This window comes from Epinephelus fuscoguttatus, linkage group LG17 (assembly GCF_011397635.1).
Source record: "Epinephelus fuscoguttatus linkage group LG17, E.fuscoguttatus.final_Chr_v1".
In the NCBI taxonomy this organism is placed as follows: domain Eukaryota; kingdom Metazoa; phylum Chordata; class Actinopteri; order Perciformes; family Serranidae; genus Epinephelus; species Epinephelus fuscoguttatus.
Window position 1 is genome coordinate 35,009,845 of NC_064768.1, and position 22,868 is coordinate 35,032,712.

Consider the following 22,868-nt stretch of genomic DNA (forward strand, 5'->3'; position numbering starts at 1 on the left):
ACGCCTACGCTGGAAGTGTTTATTAATTTCACTTTCAAACCTATTTATCCCCGAAAAGCAGACTTCTTTCACACATCCTGCTGCAAAGTGAAACAGTTCTTTCCAATCACAGTGGAAACCACTCGGTACAAAGGTGTAAATATGCTTCAGCCAAAGTACAAACTGTGAGTCAACCTCAACCTTTTAGACATCATGTTACCAAACATTAAAATGATTCAGTAGGGGTGTGCGATGTATTGATCATACTCCAAAAAACAACAACACAAACATGCCACGTCACACGCACTCCTCCGTCTATCCAGACTGCTTTTTCCAGGGCGATAGTGTGAGCAGACGCAGCGTGTATTTTTGTATCTGCAGGGCTCCATTACATGGGGAGATGTTGGTTTCTTTCCAGCTCATAGTTAATAAAGTCTCACATTTAACAGCGCCGCAGTAACAGTTTAACGTAAGTGTGAGCACACGAGGCATGTTGTATCTGCAGGAGTCCGGACTACAACTATTAAGTACTATTTTGCGACCATGGAGCACCAGCACGACCCGCAAATATTATTAATATATGAACTGAAGAGCTGTTAGCTTGTTTCCTGTTCAGTGATTAAATCCTCATGTTTAACAGCACCATGGTAACAGATTAATTTCCTGCTAACTGCTAATAGCTAACTGATGACCGGAAGCTGCAAGTTCACGGCAAAAACATCAACACATCAGGCCCAAAACAAGCTGCGGGCTTCAGAATAAAAGCACAGACGGTTCTGCTCTCATTTATTTTATTACAACAGTACTTTATTTAACTTTATTAGAAAAGTAGATTATTTTGCTTATGCAGACAGTATTTTATTTAGGCTAACTTTACTGTGACAGTATTTTATTTAACTTTATTAGAACAGTACTTTATTTAGCTGTATCATGACAGTACTTTATTTAACTTTACCATAACAGTACTTTATTTAACTTTATTAGAATAGTATGTTATTTAACATTATTATAAAAGTAGATTATTTTGCTTATGCAGACAGTATTTTATTTAGGCTAACTTTACTGTAACAGTATTTTATTTAACTTTATTAGAACAGTACTTTATTTAGCTTTATCATGACAGTACTTTATTTAACTTTATCATAACAGTACTTTATTTAACTTTATCAGAACAGTACTTTATTTAACTTTATCATGACAGTACTTTAACTTTATTATAACAGTACCTTATTTAACTTTATCAGAACAGTACTTTAACTTTATCATAACAGTACTTAATTTACTTTATTAGAACAGTACTTTAACTTTATCATAACAGTACTTTATTTAACTTTATCAGAACAGTACTTTATTTAACTTTATTAGAACAGTACATTATTTAACTTTATTATAAAAGTAGATTATTTTGCTTATGTGGACAATATTTTATTTAGGCTAACTTTACTGTAACAGTACTTGATTTAACTTTATCATAACAAGACTTTAACTTTATCATAACAGTACTTTATTTAACTTTATCATAACAGTACTTTATTTAACTTTATCAGAAAAGTACTTTATTTACCTTTATCATAACAGTACTTTATTTAACTTTATTAGAACAGTACTTTATTTAACTTTAGTGTAACAGTATTTTATTTATTTATTTTATTAAATCAGTATTTTATTTAGGCTAACTTTACTGTAACAGTACTTTATCTAATTTATATTACAGTATTTTATTTAACTTTATTGTAAAAGTAATTAATTTAATTTTCTTATAACAGTACTTATCTAACTTTTAATTATATAACAATAGCTACTTTATTTAATTATATTGTAGTATATTAGTCCACAGTAGATTAGAGGAGATTTCAAAATATCGAGAAGTATTGTGTATCAAGATGCAGCCTTAATATATTCTGATATTATTTATAGGCCATATCGCCCAACCCTGATTCCAAGAGTTACGGCTGAACTGGTGAGGTGAGGTTCTCCAGGTTTTCCGGCTTCCTCCTACGGTCCGAACACATGCAGGCTAGGTTAATTGGTGACTTAAAGGTGTAGGTGTGAATGTGAGCGTACTGTTGTCTGTCTTTAAGTGTAAGCCCTGTGATAGTCTGCCGACCTGTCCAGAGTATACCCCGCTGATCACAGTCGCCCAATGTCATCTGTGATCAGCTTCAGGCCTCCCATTTCCCTCAAGAGGATAAGCGGTTACAGAAAATGGGTGGATGGTTAGAGTAATGGTGCTGGATCAGCACTCAGTATCAACAGATACCACGAGGTGAGGTATCAATCAATACTGGGAGAAATAAAGGTTGGATCGGTGCATTTCTGTCCCCATTTACATGGTTACTGCCCTTCGCCCCTCTGTGAAGATTTTTGAAGAGGAGAGCTGTTCTGAACACACGACAACACACGTCATACCAGCCGCAGCTGCACAGGGAAGATTGGGAGATATGTGCACAGAAGCACCTCTGGAGTAGTTGCAGATGGAGGAGAGAGTATTACTCATCACCCGTCTCCTTCCTCAGCCTGCACTACGTAGCTCTGACACCTCATGTATTCTATTACAAAGTAAGATGCTCCAGAAAAGGGCAAAATAAAGCCACAAAACTGGCATTGATCCAAATTTATTTACAGAAGGAGGAAGTCAAGAAACCGTTGATGAAGATGTCCCGCAGTGATAGCAGACACACAGGTGTTGCTGCTCATGCTGCATAACCTCCCCTGCTGTGCACAGGAGGGTCACTGCTAACCTTGACAGGGGTGAGCAGGCGATGCCGCAGTGCCCTTGTTCACTCCGTTGAGGGACATGTCATATTATTTATTTAATTATATAACTTTTTTTCCCACAAGTTTCCCTTCAACTTTTAATATCTCTCGTGTGCCACAGGGACACTCTGAGGCCCACAGGTTTGATAACTTTAAACGCCTACTTTTTAAAGTGTAATATCTACAGCTACCCTGGGACCCTCACACCCCGGGTCTTGCTCCATATCACTGACTTTTTCTTTTTTTTTGTTGTATCTTACAAAATGAAGTTGAAGATATGAGAGAGAGTTTGTAGTTTGGCAGTTAATCTAAGTTGAGTTTATCAGCAATGTGGTCTTCTACATTAATGACACGGGGGACTAAACATGTGAGTCTGGGAGGGAGAACTCTGGGAGATAAAGAGCTGAGGAGGAGGTAGCAGAGCTGAAAAGAAATAGCTTTTGGCATCATGCAGTTATTTTACCCGAGAAGCTGCAGAGAGGAAAGGAAGCGAGAGGAATGCTTTTCCCGCAGTTTGGCCTTAGATGTCATCTCAATCTAAAGCGACACTTGCTGACAGCACCGCCACAAAATCATCCTGTGGCTGAACTCTGACCCCGTCTGCTGAATCTGCTTCTTCGTCATCTCGCGCTGCAGCGACAGTTTCCTCTCTGCTGCCAGCATCACGACTCACATCAACCTGTCATCGGTCGTGACAGATCCGACCGCAGGTTTCATGGCCAGGGAACGGCTCGGACAATTGGTTCAGCCGCAGAGTGTAAACACACCGTCGGCTAGGCAGCACGAGAGATAGAGAAATATTCATAAAGATTATTCACGCCTGGCTGTCAGCGGCGGTGACAAATCTGGGCAGTAATGGCAGCAGCAACCAAATCTGACAGAGAGCAGGACTGCACTAAATGGACAGGCAGCCATCATTGCAGAACAGTCATGCACCTGCATATCTCATCTCTGTGTCCAACTCATCCCTAATGTAAGCGCACAGCCACAACAGACAGGATTCCACATCATCAATCACACCTGCCAATTCCCAACAAGTTGGCCATGTCTGTGTGCTGAGAGCAATGATTTCAATACCACAGGGTAAATTATCCTTGAAAGGAAAAATCCTCCCTCAAACACTCCACACTGTTATCTATCATCAATCTGTGACGTTGAGTGCATTCCAGGGGCTTAAATTTTGATGAAGTGCTCCAATTTGCCTCTCTGGTATACCCACTTTCCCTCAACCTGCTCTGTCTACTTCCTCTCAGCAGGGCTAGAAGGCTATCATTTAGAAATTTGGATTATAGCACTGATGTGATACCTGGCTTTCAATTTTGACATGTGTGGATACCTTACATTCAGAAACATAAACATGTTTTGTTTTGTTTTTTTTTTTAAAATAAAATAAATACAGATAGTATAGAGTATGTGCTGTATATTAACTGTCACAGTATTACGGCTGTATCATAATCATGTCAGTCCGATTGGATTTGGCTGTTCGGTAAAAGTATTCGACTGTTCATTTCTCCTTTTTCATATAGGGTTTCAGAGTTTGAACAAGGCTCAGTGGAAGATTCAGCAGTAAACAAGCAAGTCAGGCCTCCAAGCTAATGCGTGCTAACTATGCTAATAATGGATGGGAAATGTGCAACAACTTCTGCCGGCAGAAACTGTATCATATATTAAGTTACTGTGAGCTGCAAATTCATGTTAGCCTCATTGGTCTCTCTTCCTTCAGGCAGCTGCCTCAGTCTCACTCAGACTCACCCTGGCTCTGGGTCTGGAGCTGCCTGCACCAGAGAGCAATGTGAAAGTGAGGAGCGCTCACTCTGCAGCTGAATCTGGGGACCGAAACATACCCAGAAGTCCACTGACAAGACTGACAAAAAAACAACTCCTAATCATAATTTGAATATTCAACTCTAACGGGGGCAGCCCCACATAGCATACAATTTTTGCAGTTAGTACAAAACGATAAAGTGCAAAGATTTCCCTAACCGGAAATGAGACTTGAAAAACTGAAAATGAGCGTTGCAGTGTTACTGTGCGTTCACACCAAACGCGATGGACGCGATGTCATCGCCCGTAACGTGAGTATCGTGTCGCTTGATCACAAATGTCATCTTTTTGATCATCGCTTCATCGCTTCAATCGCGATGACGCAATCCTCCTCCCACAATTTTCTTCACCTCACGCTATTTTCTCGCTGAGTTAACTACCGTAGCTGCTCTTTATCTGTTGTGGACATCTGATTTGGATCGGAGACCCAAACGCCGCCATGTCTGGGTTCACAATATCCTCCAGAAACGCACACAGCTGGGCGAATATCATCACCTCCTACAAGAGCTGCATCTGGATGACGGTCGTTTCCAGCAGTACTTCAGGCTGACGCTGGCCCAGTTTGAGGACCTGTTGGCCCATATCGGTGCGAGGATCTCCCGCCTGGACACCAACTACCAGACCATATCTTTATGTGTGGTCTGGGGTTTGATTGCAATTGGCTGGCACCTACAGTTCCATCTTTCCCCATCTATTCCAAGACATGATATCTTATTGCATATCTCTTTTGGTGTTCAATATAAGTGAACTATTTGTTTGATGTTTGTTTAGCTAACTTTTATTTAAAGCTAAACTTATTTCCAAGATTCACAGCATTTCCAAAAGAAAGAACAAACTTGTTTTATTGTCTTAGGGCGTTTATCTTCATACTTGTGTCTTACATGTATGTGTGGTTTATTTCTTTCACAGTTTTTCTGTATGCTTGCAATTTATACTGTTTTAAGGTTGAAATAACAAATGATGCACATTTCTATTTTCCAACATTCCGCATGGCTACTCAGGCTGCAACGAATGACTGTTTTCATTGGCGATTTATCCGTCAATTACTTTCTTGATTTATCTATCAGGCCTACCTGTTTGGTCTATAAAATGTCAGAAAATTCTGAACAAATGTGTCTCCCAAAGGTTAACATGATGTCTTCAAATACTGCATTTTGTCATGACCCAAAGGTATTCAGTTTACTGCAATAGAGGAGAACAGAAACCAGAAAATATTTACATTTAAGCAGCTGGAATCAGAGAATTTAGACTAATTCCTAAAGACTGATTTGTTTTCTTATCCCTTGGCTCACCAGGGTCTGTAATTAGTTTTAATGTTTTGAAGCTTTGAGCAGCAACTCTGTATTCGTCTTGCAGTCCACTGTGGGACAACAGTGCCCATCAAAGGCAAAAAGTCAAGCAGATTTAGTATGCATACTGATTTTTTCAGCATACTTAATACTGTCACTTCTATAGAATATATTTTACATTCTCAAAATCCGCTGTAAAATGCTTTGTTCTTAAAATCTGCACTACCACAGCAGCAAAAAAGGCAGAGGAATGGAGGGCACGTCACCACCGACCATTACACAACGGTGTTAAAGTGTTTTAAGGTGAATTTGTTCAAGGTTCATTCCTTCAGATTTGACGAGGTAAGTGTTACTGCCTGGCTTGATGGTATTTCCTTTCTCGAGGATGGTTGAGGAATTAGGAGACACTTTGCTGAAATGAAATGTAGTCAAGTTTTCAGAGACAGAGATCGTTTTTGGCGCAATTACTTCACTGCAATCGGGTAAGCTTCCCATGCAGCTGCTTTCAAAGCATCACCATGACACTCTCAGTGTTCTGTGGACAATTTGAGACATGATCTGTGGCAGACTATGAGTTCTTGTGTTGAGGGTGAGCGGGGTTGAAGGAGTGCAAAGAGGCATCTCAGGCACTTGGAGCGTTTCTAAAATTTTCTAAAAAGCAAATTTATGTCATCTGTAGTGGGAAAGTCTGGATGCTTTAAAAATCTCTGGCTTTTGTTGCTCCAGCAGCGGGTCCACTGGGACTCTATAATCATAAATTAGCAGCAGTCTGAGTACCTGCAACAGACGGCAAATTCCAAGACCCAAATTCCACCAGCAGCTGATTCTCAAGCAGCTGATGCGTTCATGCTATGTGTTTATTCCCCTCACCTATTTCGCTGATTTCATGAAGCGTTTCATGCAGCAAATCATTATATAGCTTGTTGAAATACATTCGTATAAGTAATGAAATGAGTCACTGAGGGAAAAGCGAGCAACAGCAATCACAAACCCAGCAGCTTCCTTTAAAGTAATCTAAATTGAACACCAACATAGGCGTTCACCAACACGAGAGGATGTCTAAGAAGGAGCAAATTAACTTTATCGTCTCAACATGTCTAGCGATCAGCTTGACAGGCAGCACGGTGCCTGCTGGCACTTCTCCATCTGCTCAATAATGATTTGCTGTTGATGGGGAAGGAAAAAAACAACACATTTCTAACACCTGGAGAGGCAAAGACGGTCCTGGTTCTCCCTGCAAAGACGCCTCATGGGTCCTGGCCAAGTCAGTCTGGCAGCTCTGTCAGCTCCATTAACAATGCGTGGTGGTGACAGGCGCACGCCAGCAGCAGCAGCAGCACTGGTGGATTAACGTCATAAACATATTGCAGAAGGCGATAATGGTTGGGGATGGTCTCATTGCTACCACCATGATGACCAACATGTGGTTTCCAACACAGGCCCTGCTGAACAATTAACTCAATAAAAGAATCAAAAATGACCACCAGTCACTGGCAAAGGTGCCTTTAAGCAAATCCAACGCCTCCACATCACAACTTCTGTATTAACATGTCTAGAAATAAAAGACAGCAGACGTCATGAAGAGGACATCGTGGTTTAACAAGCAGCCAGCCATAGAGTTTGGATATTTACTGACCATGCACAGCTAGTTTAACAGGTGGCAGCCCTTCATAAATCCTTACTTCACAGTAATGACATGGATTTCTAACCTTTCAACTCTGAACAAAACCAGCTGACTCTCAATGTGGGTTTACCGCTGACAAGCATTAGCATGCCAGCCATATTTCTCCTTTTCTTGGAAGCAAATATGACTTATTCCGACTGGAGAGTGTTCACCATAGACTGTATAAATTAATGGATGCAGCCACTGTGACAGTACTGATTGGTTCGTGGACGCCCGTTTTGAAGCTTTGAGTTAGGCATTTTTGCTGTCGTGAGCATATTTGCCCAAAAGGCGGAAGCTAACCCTGATGCTAGCTGCTATCTTGGTTAGCTCGGTGCGTTTACACCTAGGGTTAACTAAAGCAAAAAATTTTTACCAGCAAAAATGGGCTTAAAGCCATTAAAACAGGATAAGCCCAGTTCAGACCAAAGACTTGCGACGAGGCGAGTTGAGACATGCAACTCCTTGCAATGCTCCATTCTGCAGTGTTCTTAAAACCTTGTCAGCAGCGACCCATCATCCAACACAGGATGGAAACAGAGGGCTCAGTGGGGACGGAGCACCTGCCACAGAAAGCAAACATGCCGCTTGCGGTCATTTTGACTTTGCTAGCAAACTTCACTACAAGCCGACTGGCCGAATTTGACCAGTCGAGTTGCAGGTGAAACCATCAGGCGGCTTAAGTCAAGCTCAGACCGGCCAGTTCACACCACTGCAACTTTTCTCAGCAATGTTCTTAAGCAGTTTTGTCTCATCGCTAATCTTTGGTCTGAATTGGTCTGTAAACTGAACACCTGACTTTCCGTAGCATCTTTTAGCACAACCAAACCCTGAACAAGACTTTTTTATGTGACCAAAACATTACAGTTAACTTTCATGAACTGAAAACACACTGAAATAGCAACAGCTATATGTTATGCAACCAATGTTGTCACTTGGAAATGAGAGCATCCACCTGTCACTCAAAGCAGCCATGTCTTTAATTTTCCATAATTTTAAGCCTTGATAACATTTAACGGGTGAGTTATACAAAAATACACCCCTCGTACAGTTGTCATGACTAGCAAAATTAGCTATAGAGACCAAAACCTTTTTTGTTCCGGGCTGTAAACATGTTTATTTCTGCTGTAAAGTCGGACATTTTAACATAGGGGTCTATGAGGACTGACTCGCTCTTGGAGCCAGCCTCAAGTGGCCATTCAAAGAACTGCAGTTTTTGGTACTTCCACATTGGCTTCATTTTACAGCCCTAGAGGTTGCTTCTTATTGTTCAAGCATGGCTACCCCCCATTGCTAGCCTTGTAGTAACATCATTAAACAGCCTAAATTAACTTACTTAAAAGTGTTTCTATTTGATTTTTTTCTCAAGAGGGAAAAATCGTCAATGTCACAAATTCCTGACTGAATTACTGATGATGTTGACAGCGTCTCCAAGCTGGTTGCTCGTATTTACAGTTTAAACTACAGGATGTTAATGTGACATAACTGCCTTCCCACATGACACAAATGTTCTTTCCCTAGACTGGCAAAGGTGTGACCTCCCTGACTCTCCTCTGATTGGATGGTACTCTTTGCCTTTGCTGGCTGGGTTGACGTGAGATTGGTTAGGGTTAGGATAAGAATGTCAGGGTAAGCCAATCAGAGGCAGAGTAGGGCAGAGTAGGGCAGGTCATCACCATCCTAGAAAAAATAATTTAATGTCACGGATCATCTGTCCACTGAAGGCACGGCGAAGGCAACCCTAAAATCATAATACCATACACTGGTTGTTACTGAAAAAACAAGTAATCACATTACTGTAACACATAATGCGTTATTGCCCGGTCATGTAGACGACTCAAGATACATCACATGGATCACATGGAAAGACAGATGGAGCAGAAGGAGCTGGAATTCATCTTAGACAGGCACAATCAGGTCTGTTGGAAGCCACATGGCATTTCACCAACTTAACTCCTTTGGAGGAAATTGACTTCCAGTTGCACAACAGCAGCCCTAACTCCTCCCTCGATGATAAGAGGAAATCCTTTTTAGATAAACAGAATAATCACACTGCAGGTGTGTATAAAGGCACAGAAGTATGCCAAGTCTCTCAGCTACTCATCACAGGCCTCAAAACTTCCAAACGCCCAAGCAGTCTTCAGTTGTGATAATTAAAAGTAAAATGTTAATTTTGTTATACACCTTTACAAGTTTGCTTTAGCCGCACTGCCAATAAAACTCGGAGACGAACGGCTCGTGACTAACAGTGGAGGCAATTAAAATCTCTCAAAAGCCATCAAAGTGGTGGAATGCAGGGAAAGAAAGGCCCGATTGACTGCCACCTCAGCTGGGCTGCTTTGCTCTCACTGGCTGCATCTGTCAGGCTGCTCTGGGTGATTGAATATGTCCGCACATTTTATGCGTGACCCATCCATTCAAACTAAAGAAGAACAGGCTCACATAGACTGTTTGCAATATGCTACCCATATAATGCTGCACCACAAAGGTGAGGAGTGAAACGTGGGCTGTACTTTATCATCTCAAATTGGTCATTTTTATCCATTTTCAGTTTAATTGCGGCCATTTTTCTTCAGCCAAAAAGACAATTAAAGCCAGATTGTTTAGTTTGTTGCTTCTGAAATGGAGTCCCACAGCTCTGAGGACTCGTAACTGTCTGGTAAACGATGTGAAGTTATAATGATAGATTCCCCAAATCTTTCTTCCTTTATACTGTAAAATGGGTGTCGAAACAACGCTTGTTCCTTTGCCATCTCATTATCATGAACTATAATTACAGAGTGTACTAATTTTCTTGAACAACGTGTAGCCATTATGCAATTGTTCTATTAAGGAATCTTGTGTTATTTCCTCCAGAACAACCGCATTTCATCATTGCCTTTTGTTCGAGCATACGCTCCATTTTCTCCCTTTACAGCCTCCACATTTGCCCCAGGAGAGCTGTGTCTGTCAGGAAATTTTCTATTGGATTAACACTGAGCCGGATCCACGCTGCTTCACACCGAGGACCCTTTCTACATCCTCCCAGCAGCCCGTGAAAGCCCACCTTCTCGTGTCAGCGCCCATTTCAGTGTGGTCTTTTCAAGTCAACCTCCTTCCGACCTCCAATCTCAGAGTGTGTGGTGCTGCGTGTCGGGGCTGCACAGTGTTGGGGTTCGCTCACGTGGTTTTATTCTTAGATTAAATTACCTTTCTGCTCTGCCTTCTTAGATCCCCCGCTAACAGGGGCTGGGTGCTTTGGAACAACATGGCAGGCTTCACCTCACCTCAACAATCGTACATTCTGTAGGTGAAACTATGGAGCTAAGGTGAGGGACCTCCAAGTGCAGCCACACGCTGACACCTGAATACAACGGAAATACAAAGTGAGGGTAGCACTGCATCTTGTCTTTATTATAGATCAGCATAAAAGCTGCACGACAATAGTTGGCAACCCTTTAAGGGAAATGTTGAAACTTCAACACCCACAGACCCTGCTACATGACGCCAATAAACTACAAAGTTCAGTACCAACCAAAATGTGTCCATAGCATCAAGCAGCAGCAAGTGTCACGAATCAAAAGTTCACAACGATTGCTTGGTCGGATTCTTACGTACAGCACCACCGGAGAAATATGATGCAACCCTTCGCAACACAGCTAACATACGTACGAGTTTGGGTTGTTAATTTATTCTTTATCAGATATTCCTTGCTGTGTTTTATCTATGCAAAGATCTCTATGTCTGGTGCGTTCACTGTCAAAAGGAACTATTTGTTTTAATCTTAAAAAGTTAGTGTCCGGGCTGCCTTAAAATTTTAAGTCTGCTGAATTCGACAAGTTGAGGTAACTTTGTGAGAGGGACGATCGCTGCCTTGTGAATCTCGATATGGTATTTTTGAAATGATTCAATTTCTCTTCTTAAATTCAGTGAACTTAAAAATTTACGGCAGCCCCAACACTAACTTTTTAAAGCTGAAAGAAAAAGTTTCTTTTTACAGTGTTGGGTATTTCTTTAAATTAAAAACTAATTTGCTAAAACAAGTATAGATTCTCCAAATTAAGTAGAATGTTTAAGTATCGGGAACAAATGATACCTAGTGTGTATCTAGGACTTTTTTTTTTTTTTTTTTTTACTGTTGGTTAGATATGCAAAGATTACACAATTAATTGATTAATCATCAGACAGTAAATCAATCTGCAACTATTTTGATGATACTGTTGAGTCTTTTTTTTATGTCAACAAACTCTTTCTGCTTCTCAAATGTGAATATTCTCTGGTGTCCAGACATGTATGATAATAAATCAAATATCTCTGGGTGCTGAACTGCTGCTCAGACAAAAAAGGACATGCGAATATGTCACCTCGGGCTTTGGGAAATTATGATGGGCATTTTTCATCATCTTTTAGACCAGTGGTTTGCAACCTTCATCGTGTCAAGGATGCCTAAATTGATACACATTACGTTGAGATTTTGCCTCAGGGGCCTCCATCTGAAAAGATTTTGGTTGTTCGTTATGATTAAGAGCAGAATTCTATAGTTGTCACCTGCAATTGAGGAGCTAAACATGGAGAAAGTGAATTTAAGTGAAAATAAACTATTCCCCTGGAACTCTCTCGAGTCCCCAGACCCAAGGTTGTGAACCACTACTGACATATTGATTAATTGACATTATCAACAGATTGATGATGAAAATAATTGTTAGTTGCAGTCTTACTAATCATGATATGATGCCTTAGAAATCAAAACGTTGAAAAGAAAGCAGTCGTACAAGAACTCTGTGGAGATGAAATAGTCTAAAAATTCTAAGATTTTTATTCAAACCAGGAAACATCCGAGCAGTAAAAGTAAAAAAGGATTACAAAATCGACCACACATTTGAAGTTTCTGTACTTTTTCAATACAAGGTGCTACATATTTCAGTCTGCACCAAAAAGTATAGAGGTTCGATACACAGCCCAGGTTGTCTTGACCGATTACTTCCTGTGTGGACATTTCTCCACGTCTCTCGACAGCTGAATTAATTTCCAGCACATGAGCTGAATGCATGCCAGCTGGTGATGAGACAGTCGTCTCTGTTGTTCTGTGTAATCTCATAAGACAGTTGGCTTGTTACAATAAATCTTGCCTACAGAACCAACTTGATCCTGGAGAGCAGGGAGTGGCTCAGTGCACGTCTGTTCAGCAACTGGTTTAGGTGGCTGTGTAACTGATACCCATGTGGCAGAGTATTTATATCGTCGCTACAACGCTGGCACGAGTTGCAAAGCATTCTTGAGGTAGACCAACTGTCACTTTCACTTGAGACCACCTGACAGGGAGCGACCACGGGCAGTTTTTTCTTCTATCTTATTCCACAACATTCCTCAAAAGACAAGGTTCAGAGGCCTCGGAAACCTTCAACCGTTCAATTGTTAAACTTGCCACAGGCAAACTGAAAAGGATTTGGACTCCCATCTCAGACAGACTTTGTGGATTTCACATATTAGGTCTTAAAATCTCAGTTTTCCTCTCTGAGAAGACTTTGCTTCTGTCTATCAGAGTTTAACTGACACACAGAGAATATTTGGATCAGCTGCCAGTGCTTTTATTTGGGGCACAACACTGCCATTACTAATTCATCTCCACTGTATTGCTTTGGAGCAGCAGAAACACTCCTGATCTGCCCCCACCACCACCACCACCACCACACACACACACACACACACACACACACACACACACATACCTCTGATGGCTGATTTTCTACAAACTGCACCAGTCAAGCAAATCATCCTCTGCATCAGCAGCACAATTATGCAACATGTTCCGTCAATGCTATTTACACACAGCAGCACATTTCGTAGTATAAATAAAATCCAATGAGGGATGACAATTTACATCTTCTTGGATGACACAGAGTAGAGGATGTTGTTGCCACCTACTGAAGCCTGAACAATGAAAACATGACCGTTATGATGCTGAGTGCACTGGGCAGAGGTTGAGACAGAGTGCTGCAAATGTGAATCCAGATTTCTTTTAACTTGGACGTAATCTTCAGAGTGAATGTCCTCTGCAAAAATGTGGTAATCAGGAACACCACTGAGTCGTGTAATGAAATGATGCTGTGATTTTACTCTGAGGTTGCAAGCAATTCCATATTTCATGCCCTGAGGGATATTAACGTCTCCCTGTGCGCACAAAGGAGAAAGTTCACGCCACTGACTGCAGCCGGGGTCTGATTTAAACAGCTTAACACACACTCTCACATAACTTTTTAAGCCGTGAAACCCCAAACAGCGCAAGTGCAATGTTGACTTTAACATATGTGCCCAGACTGTGGAGTGAGAGCGACTTTAAAGCCGTGACAATCAACTTTAAAAAAGCAGCGAGGAGATTTACAGGTGCGCGCAAACATGTCTGTTTCTCTCTTTACCTGTTGGTCCTTCCATGCTGTCTGCGTAGATCCTGACGGCCAGCATCAGTAGCAGTGCTGCTGAATGCATGTTGGCAGAAAGAAGTAAAGTCCAGCTCGTTTTGTCACAAGAAGGAAACAAATCCTACAGCAAACTCCAGCAGCAGCGGCGGCAGCAACAGCAGGACTGGAGAGAAGTTGTGCGCTCGGCTCCATTCATCGCTGAATCCCTCCGCAGAAGCGCTGCCTGCCTGCTCCCTCCTCAGCCCGCACAGGGAGCATCTGATCTCGAGCTAAAGCGTTCAAAAAGAGCCCCCCTTTTTCCTGTAACGGCTCCGCTACTTTTTTTTTTTTCTTGTACTGCCAAGCGAGCAAGTGGGACGCGGGAATGCGGGTCTGCGGCGCCTCCATGTGGCGAGGAGGAGGATCTCACACCCTGCACTCACAGCTTTGCAGGTGTTATCTGCGGCGTCTGTGGAGCAGCCACACATACAGTTGGTCACCATACTGTCACATTAGAGGGGTCATATTTCCTCAGTGCTCCCTTTAAGTGCATTTCTGGCTTCTAAACACTCATTTCTGCTTTGGCTGATGCTCCACTTTATTATGCTAAAACCACCAGATTAAAATGTGACTCAGTTGTGCTGAGGTATTGAGAGTAACACTGTCCCAAAGGCTACCAAATCTGTGAAGGCAGTTTATTTTGTGTTCTATTAATATGATGCACAAGAGGCTGTTCTCTTCAGTAGCTTTCAGTGTCCAACACAGTGGTTTGTGTGACAGCACGGTGGCATTGAGTTTTACCTGGATAGCTTGATTTCAAGCCACAGGTGCGACGCCTGCAGCTTAGTCACTGCTGAATTCCTTTTTCCAGCTCCAGCAGTGCTCTGCAGAGGACCCTGACCTCTTGAGTGGTTGAAGCATGTCAATAACCTTTCCATTTGATTCATGGGGCCGTGTTCACAAACATTCTGAGAACACTCACAGAGAGCTTCTAATGTAGCCTAAATTTTTTAGTAAGGAGTCCAAGCTTAGGGGTGATTTTAAAAGTTCTCAGAGCAACTCTGAGCAAGGAGGAGGTGTGGTTGACCCCATTGGTAGGTTGGATGCATTCTTTTAACAGATGTGATTGGTTGTCACAGACACACCCTTTTGTGAGCCTACAAGGTGTGGACACCCAGTGGACATGAAATGAACTGCTGACTGTGAAAGTGATTGTAAATGTGATCACTGCTGATGGGAGGTTGAGACAGACCCAAGTCATCACTGCTGCACTGTGTTTCCACCATTTCCTCTTTGATTAAGAAACTCTGAAGCCTCTTAAAAGTCCTCCTTCCTGCTCCTAATAGTTTTCCACCTGAGGGCTAAGATGCTGTGTCAATAACTTTTATCTTTACAAGGACCTAGTCTTAACTTTAAGGGGAAACTCTAAGAAAACGTCACACTTCTAAGAACTTCCTTAGAACTGGTCACTAGGAGTAACTCTGATTGCTACGAGGCTTTGGTGTCCAAATTATATGGACAAGTAGGTTCATTTGTCTTTGTATGTTGTCTGGATCAGGAGTTGTGAAAATCAGCGTGGACATCAATTCAAGATGGCCGCCAAATGAACCCCAACTATGAATCAAACAAGCAGATTAGAAAGTGGACAGTTGGACTTCTAGATTTCTGTCTTAATACCTGTCCATTTGTGTGTTTGTTTCTTGTAGCAGTAGAATGCTCCCATAACGAATGACATAGTCATCATGGACATATGTCAACACAGCGACAGGCTGGCCAGTGAGTGACATCCAGACAGCAGCGTGTGTGTTTGTCTACAGCAGAGGAATTAAAGTGATTTGTGACAGTGCGATGTATCTTACCTGAGCCAGCATTCCCATGAAGGCCCACAGTCTGAACATTTTCAGAGGAGCACTCACCAGGTACTGACGCAGACAGAGAGAAGTACACTGAACTTTTTTGAAAAACTTATTCAAACTGTGTAAATGTGAGGAGGGAAAAGCTACACACTCACAACTGCAGTCCTTGCATTGTTAGCTTTAGGAATGTTTTAGCACAACTTCACTGACTTAAGCAAGATTTATACTCGTGCGGCAGAGCCTGTGTCGTTGTGAGCATTTATACTTGTGTGGTGGTGTGTCTGTGTCACTCTGCAGTTACACCTCCAAAACACTAGTCGGCAGCAGAGGTTTCTGTGAAGTGCTGTAAAGTTGAGTTGATTCAAAACACACATTAAACACACATTAAACATGGCTTAATAGCGACAATTTTAAACTCAAGTGCACAAATCAGCTTCATTATAACTCGCAGCATTCACAGACAAACACTTGTCTTTATCTGGACACATTTTCCCCACAAATACAACATGCTAATGTTATTAGCACAAGTCTATGGCATTTTTTATTGTATAAATTAGCCTATAGCGTCTAGCGATCTTTTTCTCTTCTCATCTAAAACCAGGGACAACAGCAACATGTAACAAAGGTAGCGGTACAAAATTAAGTTCCATTACAACTCACAAGGTTCACTGACAAAACAACTGTCTTATACTAAACATGTTCTCCAAACAAATATATGCTAATGTTATTAGCACCAGCCTATGGCATTTTACATGGTATAAATTAGCTCAGCGATGAGCGGCGATTTCAACTAACTGTCCAGAACAGGCCATTTGATGTACAGACATTAGCTTCAGTTTACAGCTGTTTTGGGGTTGAAATATTATATATGTAGACTTCAGTAGCGTTTTGTGTCACACTTAATGTTCGTGAACGAAGGCAGATACCAGGAAGATGGCGTTTGAGCCATAAACTTAAAGACACCCTTCCTCAACATGTGCTTATCTGACCTTGTCCAGAGGATTTATTTTAATTATGTTTATTCAGCCGGTATCACCTTGTTTTAATATTCAAAGTGCACAGAACAAATACATATTCAACACTTTTGTTTTTTACACAAGTATTTATAGATGTAAGATCCTTTTTTATGCATGTAAAAGACGTCTCTCTCAAATTTTGGTCACCAGTTTGTTTTAATCTATGTTAGTATTCTATTCTCCAACATAATCCATGCACCTGACAGGTGAGGCATATCAAGATGATTATTAAAGAGCATTATTATTACACAGCTGTGCCTAAAGACAGAGCACAAAGCTCCTGATATCTTCATATTTATTTTGTCGAGAGCCAGAAACAGACCAGTGCTTCCATTAAGGCATAGTACTTGCCCCCAGGTTAACCGTGCCATCAGCTTGTGGTTATTTAATTAAAGCAAATGTATTTTTATGCACCATTTAAATAGGCGTTGCCAATGCAGGGTTCAAGACCTGCCCCAGGGAGTTTCCAAGAGATATTTGAAGAGGTCATTGGGTGATTAAAGGAATAAGAAACTAAAGAAAAAATCAGTTTCGCAAATTTATGCTACTGTTTGGGGACTTTTCTCTTTTTTTTAGTCAAAGTTCCCCTTGACGAAATGTCCTGTGGGGCCCCACTGACCCCCACATCCTCTTTTCTTTCTCTCTCAATCATTTAGGTGCAGCCTCGGGCATAAACATAGGGCTGTAATGTAAATGCAATACAAAGCAATCTATTAACATTCCATAAAGAAATCCATAAAATATTGACCAAATAAACAAGACCCTAAGAGCAGAAATTAATTAAACTATATAGGTCGTCTCTTTGTCCCGTCCAGCTTGGAAGGAAAGGGCTGATGAGTGTAAAGGAAGGGTTTATACAACTTCCTGGGAGCCCCAGTGGAAGTCTGTGCAGGATGAGGTGGCTCACGGCAATCGCCACTCTGTATGAATTAATGAACGCAGACACAGTGATTGCCTGGTGGAAGTTTCCTATTCAGTGATGAGACATGGCAAATAACAATGTAAGTTACATGGATGTAACTCCAGTTCTGTGAGTGTATGTCGCTCTGTAGCACAGATTAAAGAATGGAAGCTCGGTTACTGTGAGGAAGATAATTAAAGCATTGCAGTGGTGCTATCAGTGGGTCAAATCCGAAGCTCAGCTATAATCAAAACCTAATCTGTAGGTATGTACAACTGGACCCCATTAACCCCTTCCTTGGACTATGAAGCCAACTTAAAGGGATAGGTCACCCCAATATCAAAAGTACATATTTTCCCCTTTACCAATCTAATTATTGCAGATATTGACCGTAGAGATGTTTGCCTTCTCTTGAGTATAATGGAAATAGATGCGCTGAAAGAGCCACAAAAATAAAATGAAAAAATTCACTTTCTACCGAACAACACTCACCAGCCGTGTCACCCAGAACTCTGCATCTACTCATGGATGAGACGCTCGTGCATTTGACAGCGCAAGATGTAAACAGTAATAGTGTCATCGGCTAAGTTGTAATGTAAGCTAGCTCAGTGGTGCTCAGTGAGCTAGCAGTAGATGCACGCTTCCTTTTGCACAGTGATACGGTTTGTGGGTGTAAACTGGTACAGAGAAAATAGTTCTTACATGAAACTGCTCACAACGAGGTCTGTGGATTATCTTGAGTAACCAGGGCCCTATTTCAGAAAGCAGGCTCAACAAACTAAGCCTAATCTCGATCTCTGAGTTGACTGAGCCTGAGCTGAGAAACTGAGTTTTTGGTTCCAGAACAGCTGATCAGAATCAGCTCCATCAACTCTGAGTAGGCCTATGTTCAGCCTGAGGGAAGCGTGTTCACGGTGAGCACCAGAAGACATCATCAGTGCAGATGGCTTTCTGCCATTGAAAATCATGTTGAGTTAAAAGAAGAGCCACTTATTTCATTCCAACTGAATCGGAGATTTTAATGACCGCAAATGAAGACTTCAAACATGTTTTAAAAACAAAACTCTTCAGAAAATCACCAGAAGACACACAGAGTCACTTTTCTTACGGCTTGACAAACCACTGCCTTGCTGATGTTTTCAGTGTCTCTGATGTCATTAAAAAAAACTGCCGTGGCTGAAAAATCAAAGGGCAATGCATAAAATTTGCTCCGATGATAATGCAAATCCACGATGTGTAGTATTTGATGTATCTGGGTGGAACAGATTGTTAAAGGGATAATGCACCCAAAAATGAAAATTCAGTCATTATCTACTCACCCATATACCGAGGGAGGCTCTGGTGGAGTTTTAGAGTCCTCACATCCCCTGCAGAGATGGGGCTAGCAACAAAACTCCACCTAATGGAGGCTGGGCACCTCAGATTAAAATGTCCAAAAAACACATGTGTGCACTTGCGTAAGACCATGAGACATCGGCACCTTCTTCATGTGTGTTCACCATGGTGTTCACATGCTTTCGCTGTTCTCGCGCGCAAGCATGCACACGTGAGCTCGGCGTACACAGAAGCAGTTAGAGCTACAGGCTACAATGAGGCTAAAAACAGAGTTCAAATGACGTTTTTCCAAACAACTTTTTATGTCAGGGCTTCAGGACACTTGGATCACTACGGACAAGCAGTATGGAGGTATTTTGTGGTTTCAATTATGTGTTTTTGGACGTTTTAATCTGGGGCACCGTAAGCCTCCATTAGGTGGAGTTTTGTTGCAAGCCCATCTTTGCAAGGGATGTGAGGACTCTAAAACTTCACCTGAGCCTCCCTTGGCATATGGGTGAGTAGATAATGGCTGAATTTTCTTTTTTGGGTGCACTATCCCTTTAAGATAAATGGTAAATTGTGAGGTGAAATTTTATCTTTCCTATAGACGTTTCTCAGGAATGATAAGACGTCCAAACGGGGTCTAATCACCATCTCCTGACGCAACAGTCCCTGAATAAACTATGCCTCAACGTCCATTACTTTATCCTCAAAAGCATACGCAATGTTTCTCTTTCTGCTACACGCTCAACCTCAGGCTTAGATGGCGCAAACCTGCGAGTCAGCAGGTTAGCTTCACAGAGTATGTTGCCTTAGTAACTGACTGAAGGTTAAGCTGAGCTGGCTTTGTGAAACGGAAATCTCGAGTTTCCCTCACCTCAGGCTGAACATACTCAGAGTTTTCACTAATCCTGCTTTCTGAAATAGGGCCCACGTCATGATTTATGTAAAGAGACATTGCTGTTGAGTTTTTCAGATATATTGTTTTTGGTGCTTTGGGCACAGCGAGCTGAGTGCCATCTAGTTCCATTATACTGGAGAGAAGGCAGACATCTCTACGTTGGATATTTCCAACACTCGGTAACTCACATCAAAACAATCTAGACTGATAAATAGCACCACAGGTAAGAGGAAGAAATGTGTACTTTTGATTTCTGGGTGAACTGTCCCTTTAACATGACGATGTATCACCAGCCTTGACTAGAACTACATGAAACAGGTGTAAGACCCACTACATTTAGTCGATGATTTAGATCTCATGTTTTTAACAACAAATGTTTGCCAACATAAAATGTGCAAGATCTTGATCTTTGGTCTCAAACACCTTCGTATCTGAGACTTGAACTCATGGTCTTGGTATTGATTCAGCCTCCAGTAAACTAGTCCTGAGCCTTCGGCAGTTTGTATGGTTGGGCGGTAATGTAATGACCCAGCCTGTGCTGGATACTTTTATCCCCTGGCCTTCGATTCTCTTCAGGGTCATTCCAAAGTGACAAGGCCACAGTTTGGTAGTCGGCGGATAAATAGCTCCACATACACCGTGTGATGGTCACCCAGGCTTTTATTTCCAAACTTATCAATACACTGCAGGGTGAAGTGCAGCCAACTCTTTCCTATACCTGTTAAATTTGTGCAGTGGCCCAAATCCACTTGGCTGTGGTTTCAGATGGCATCGAGCCATCCTGCTGCTCGCTACTGGACTACTGGCTGCTTCAAAGACAGGAAGAGCTGGATCAAGACTCTTTATCACCTCCTGCCTATGAAATATTGATTTTGTAGCCTCAGGGCTTTTAACTTGTGTCTGGGAGATATTTATTTCTTGGAGGACAGTAGTGGGGGGCATATTGTGAGCTTGCTACATTTGCCAGGCTGTAATAATTCAATGTGAATTTTTAAACTATTGGGAGAGGTTGATATATTGGTGTCAGAGATATAGTGGTCCACATGCCCTTCAAATCTAATAACTTCCTCTGTGCTTACGTTAACAGCTCACCCATAAAGTGCTTATATTACACGTTATATAACCAGTTAATTTGCTCATATTAACTCTGCTGTATTTCACTTCAGCCGTGTCACCAGTAATATACAGGAGCTGGTATTGTTGGAGAGCTCAGAGCTCCAGCTGGTGATCGTCATCAGACAAACACCCACCACAAGAAACAGAAATCAATTACATCTGCAGGGAAGGTTTAATTTATTCTTTTCCACACTTCAAAGACACTGTTTTAGGCTTTATGTCAATGTGATTCTACTCTCAAATCAGGATTAAAGTTGAACTGACATTTGAATTCTCCTCACATTTTTGTGTGAAGGAGTGCAAACTATCATGATACTGCTGCTATTTTTTGCAGCATTTTCATTTTTCAGAAGAGGATGAAACCATTTTTGGACACATTTGTGGAAACTGACTGTCATGCTCAAGCCTCTGAGATGCTTTTTTCTATAGCATTGGCTGATTGACAACTGAGAGCTGGCGTTGCTAGGAGACGCACTGTCAGACACAACTTCTGTGGTGAACTCACTGGAGGGCGTTACACCGTATAGGCTATGAAAGCTGCTTAAAGCCATTTTATTCTTAACATATCCACATAACTGTAAATAAAATAATGGACGCAGCCACTGTGACATCACCCACTGGTTTGTGGATCCCAGATTTAAAGCCTCAAGTTCAGCATTTTGACTGTCACCAGCCAGAAGTGACCATATTTGGATGAGAGGGTGGAGCTGTGGAGGAGCGAGGGGTGGATCTGACTGCCTCAGTTGGCCACCAACGTCGTTAGGCATTGACATTTGGTTGAATTTAGGTTGTGACGTCAGGTGACCAAAATTCAATGTCAGGACATTATCTAATGCCAACATTAACTTGACATAGAATTCTGATGGGATATGATATTTTGTTGGTTTTAATATGTGTTGTTAAGTCACCAAATTCCGACATCTTCCAAATGACTCATGCCAAAATCACCTTGACATAAAATAATGACATTTAGTCATAAGGTCTGTAGAACAAAACCAAGCATCTTCAAAACATCTCAGGGGTGCGTTTTTTTTTTTTTCGCCCTCAAATTCATTGTGTTCAATGTAGACCCGTGGCAGGCGCGCTCAAACACGAGGGTGTCACCGTCCCATTCCGGAGGACCCATTTTTCAGAGCACGACCACTGCACTCTGAGATAAACCGAGTTTAACTTTGTGTATCATGTGACAAGGAACAACCAATCACAGTCAGTATTTGCTAAATTGTACCACTGTTAACAGTAAGAATATAGAAAAGCTGTTAGATGGAGATGTCAGTGGTATGGTGCCGATTGTGGTCGCTTAGCAACATCAGGCGCAACCTGCCTCCAGGCCACACACAGTGTCCAACGGACGTGCCTCGCTATTTCCCAGTAGTTACCGATGTGGCATGTGTACGGCCCCTTAATGTTAACGTGCACCGAACATGAAATTCTTATATTGATAGACATCAAAATATCGTCAACTGGATTTTCTTTCCACCCAAAATTTAGCCTACCATCCGTCTGATTTAAGAGTCTAACATATTTCTGACATCATGTCAATGTGTGCTGCCAGCTGGAACAGCTATTCTCAGGACAGCCTGTCACTCAAAGCAGCCGTTCGTAAGCATGCACAACTTTAGATCTTAATGAAATTATTAATTTCGACCAGGTTATGTGAACTGCATATATCCCAATCCTCACTCGGAGAAGGAGCTTCGTTCCTGTTGGCTAGGGCAACACTAAACCCCTGAGCTTGCCTGAGAAGGACTAAATGCACAAAGCTGCTATCTTTAAATATTCCATGGAGAGAGACTCTCACTGCAGCCTGTTCTATTTTGTTCTGAAAATGTCGGCGTGCAGCCTCGTTCTGTGGATGATAAAGGAGGTGCA

General features: G+C 41.7%; 1 protein-coding gene across 4 annotated transcripts in view; it reads right to left on the reverse strand.

Moving 5' to 3' along the window:
• ptprua (protein tyrosine phosphatase receptor type Ua) overlaps positions 1-14,160 on the reverse strand; it is a 272,911-nt gene extending 258,751 nt beyond the window's left edge. For all 4 annotated transcript variants that reach the window (XM_049602750.1, XM_049602749.1, XM_049602748.1 and 1 more), the window contains exon 1: positions 13,908-14,160. In XM_049602750.1, coding sequence (XP_049458707.1) covers positions 13,908-13,977 — 70 coding nt within the window. In that variant the 5' untranslated portion in view covers positions 13,978-14,160. The remainder of the gene's footprint in view (positions 1-13,907) is intronic.
• Between the last annotated feature and the right edge of the window lie 8,708 nt (positions 14,161-22,868).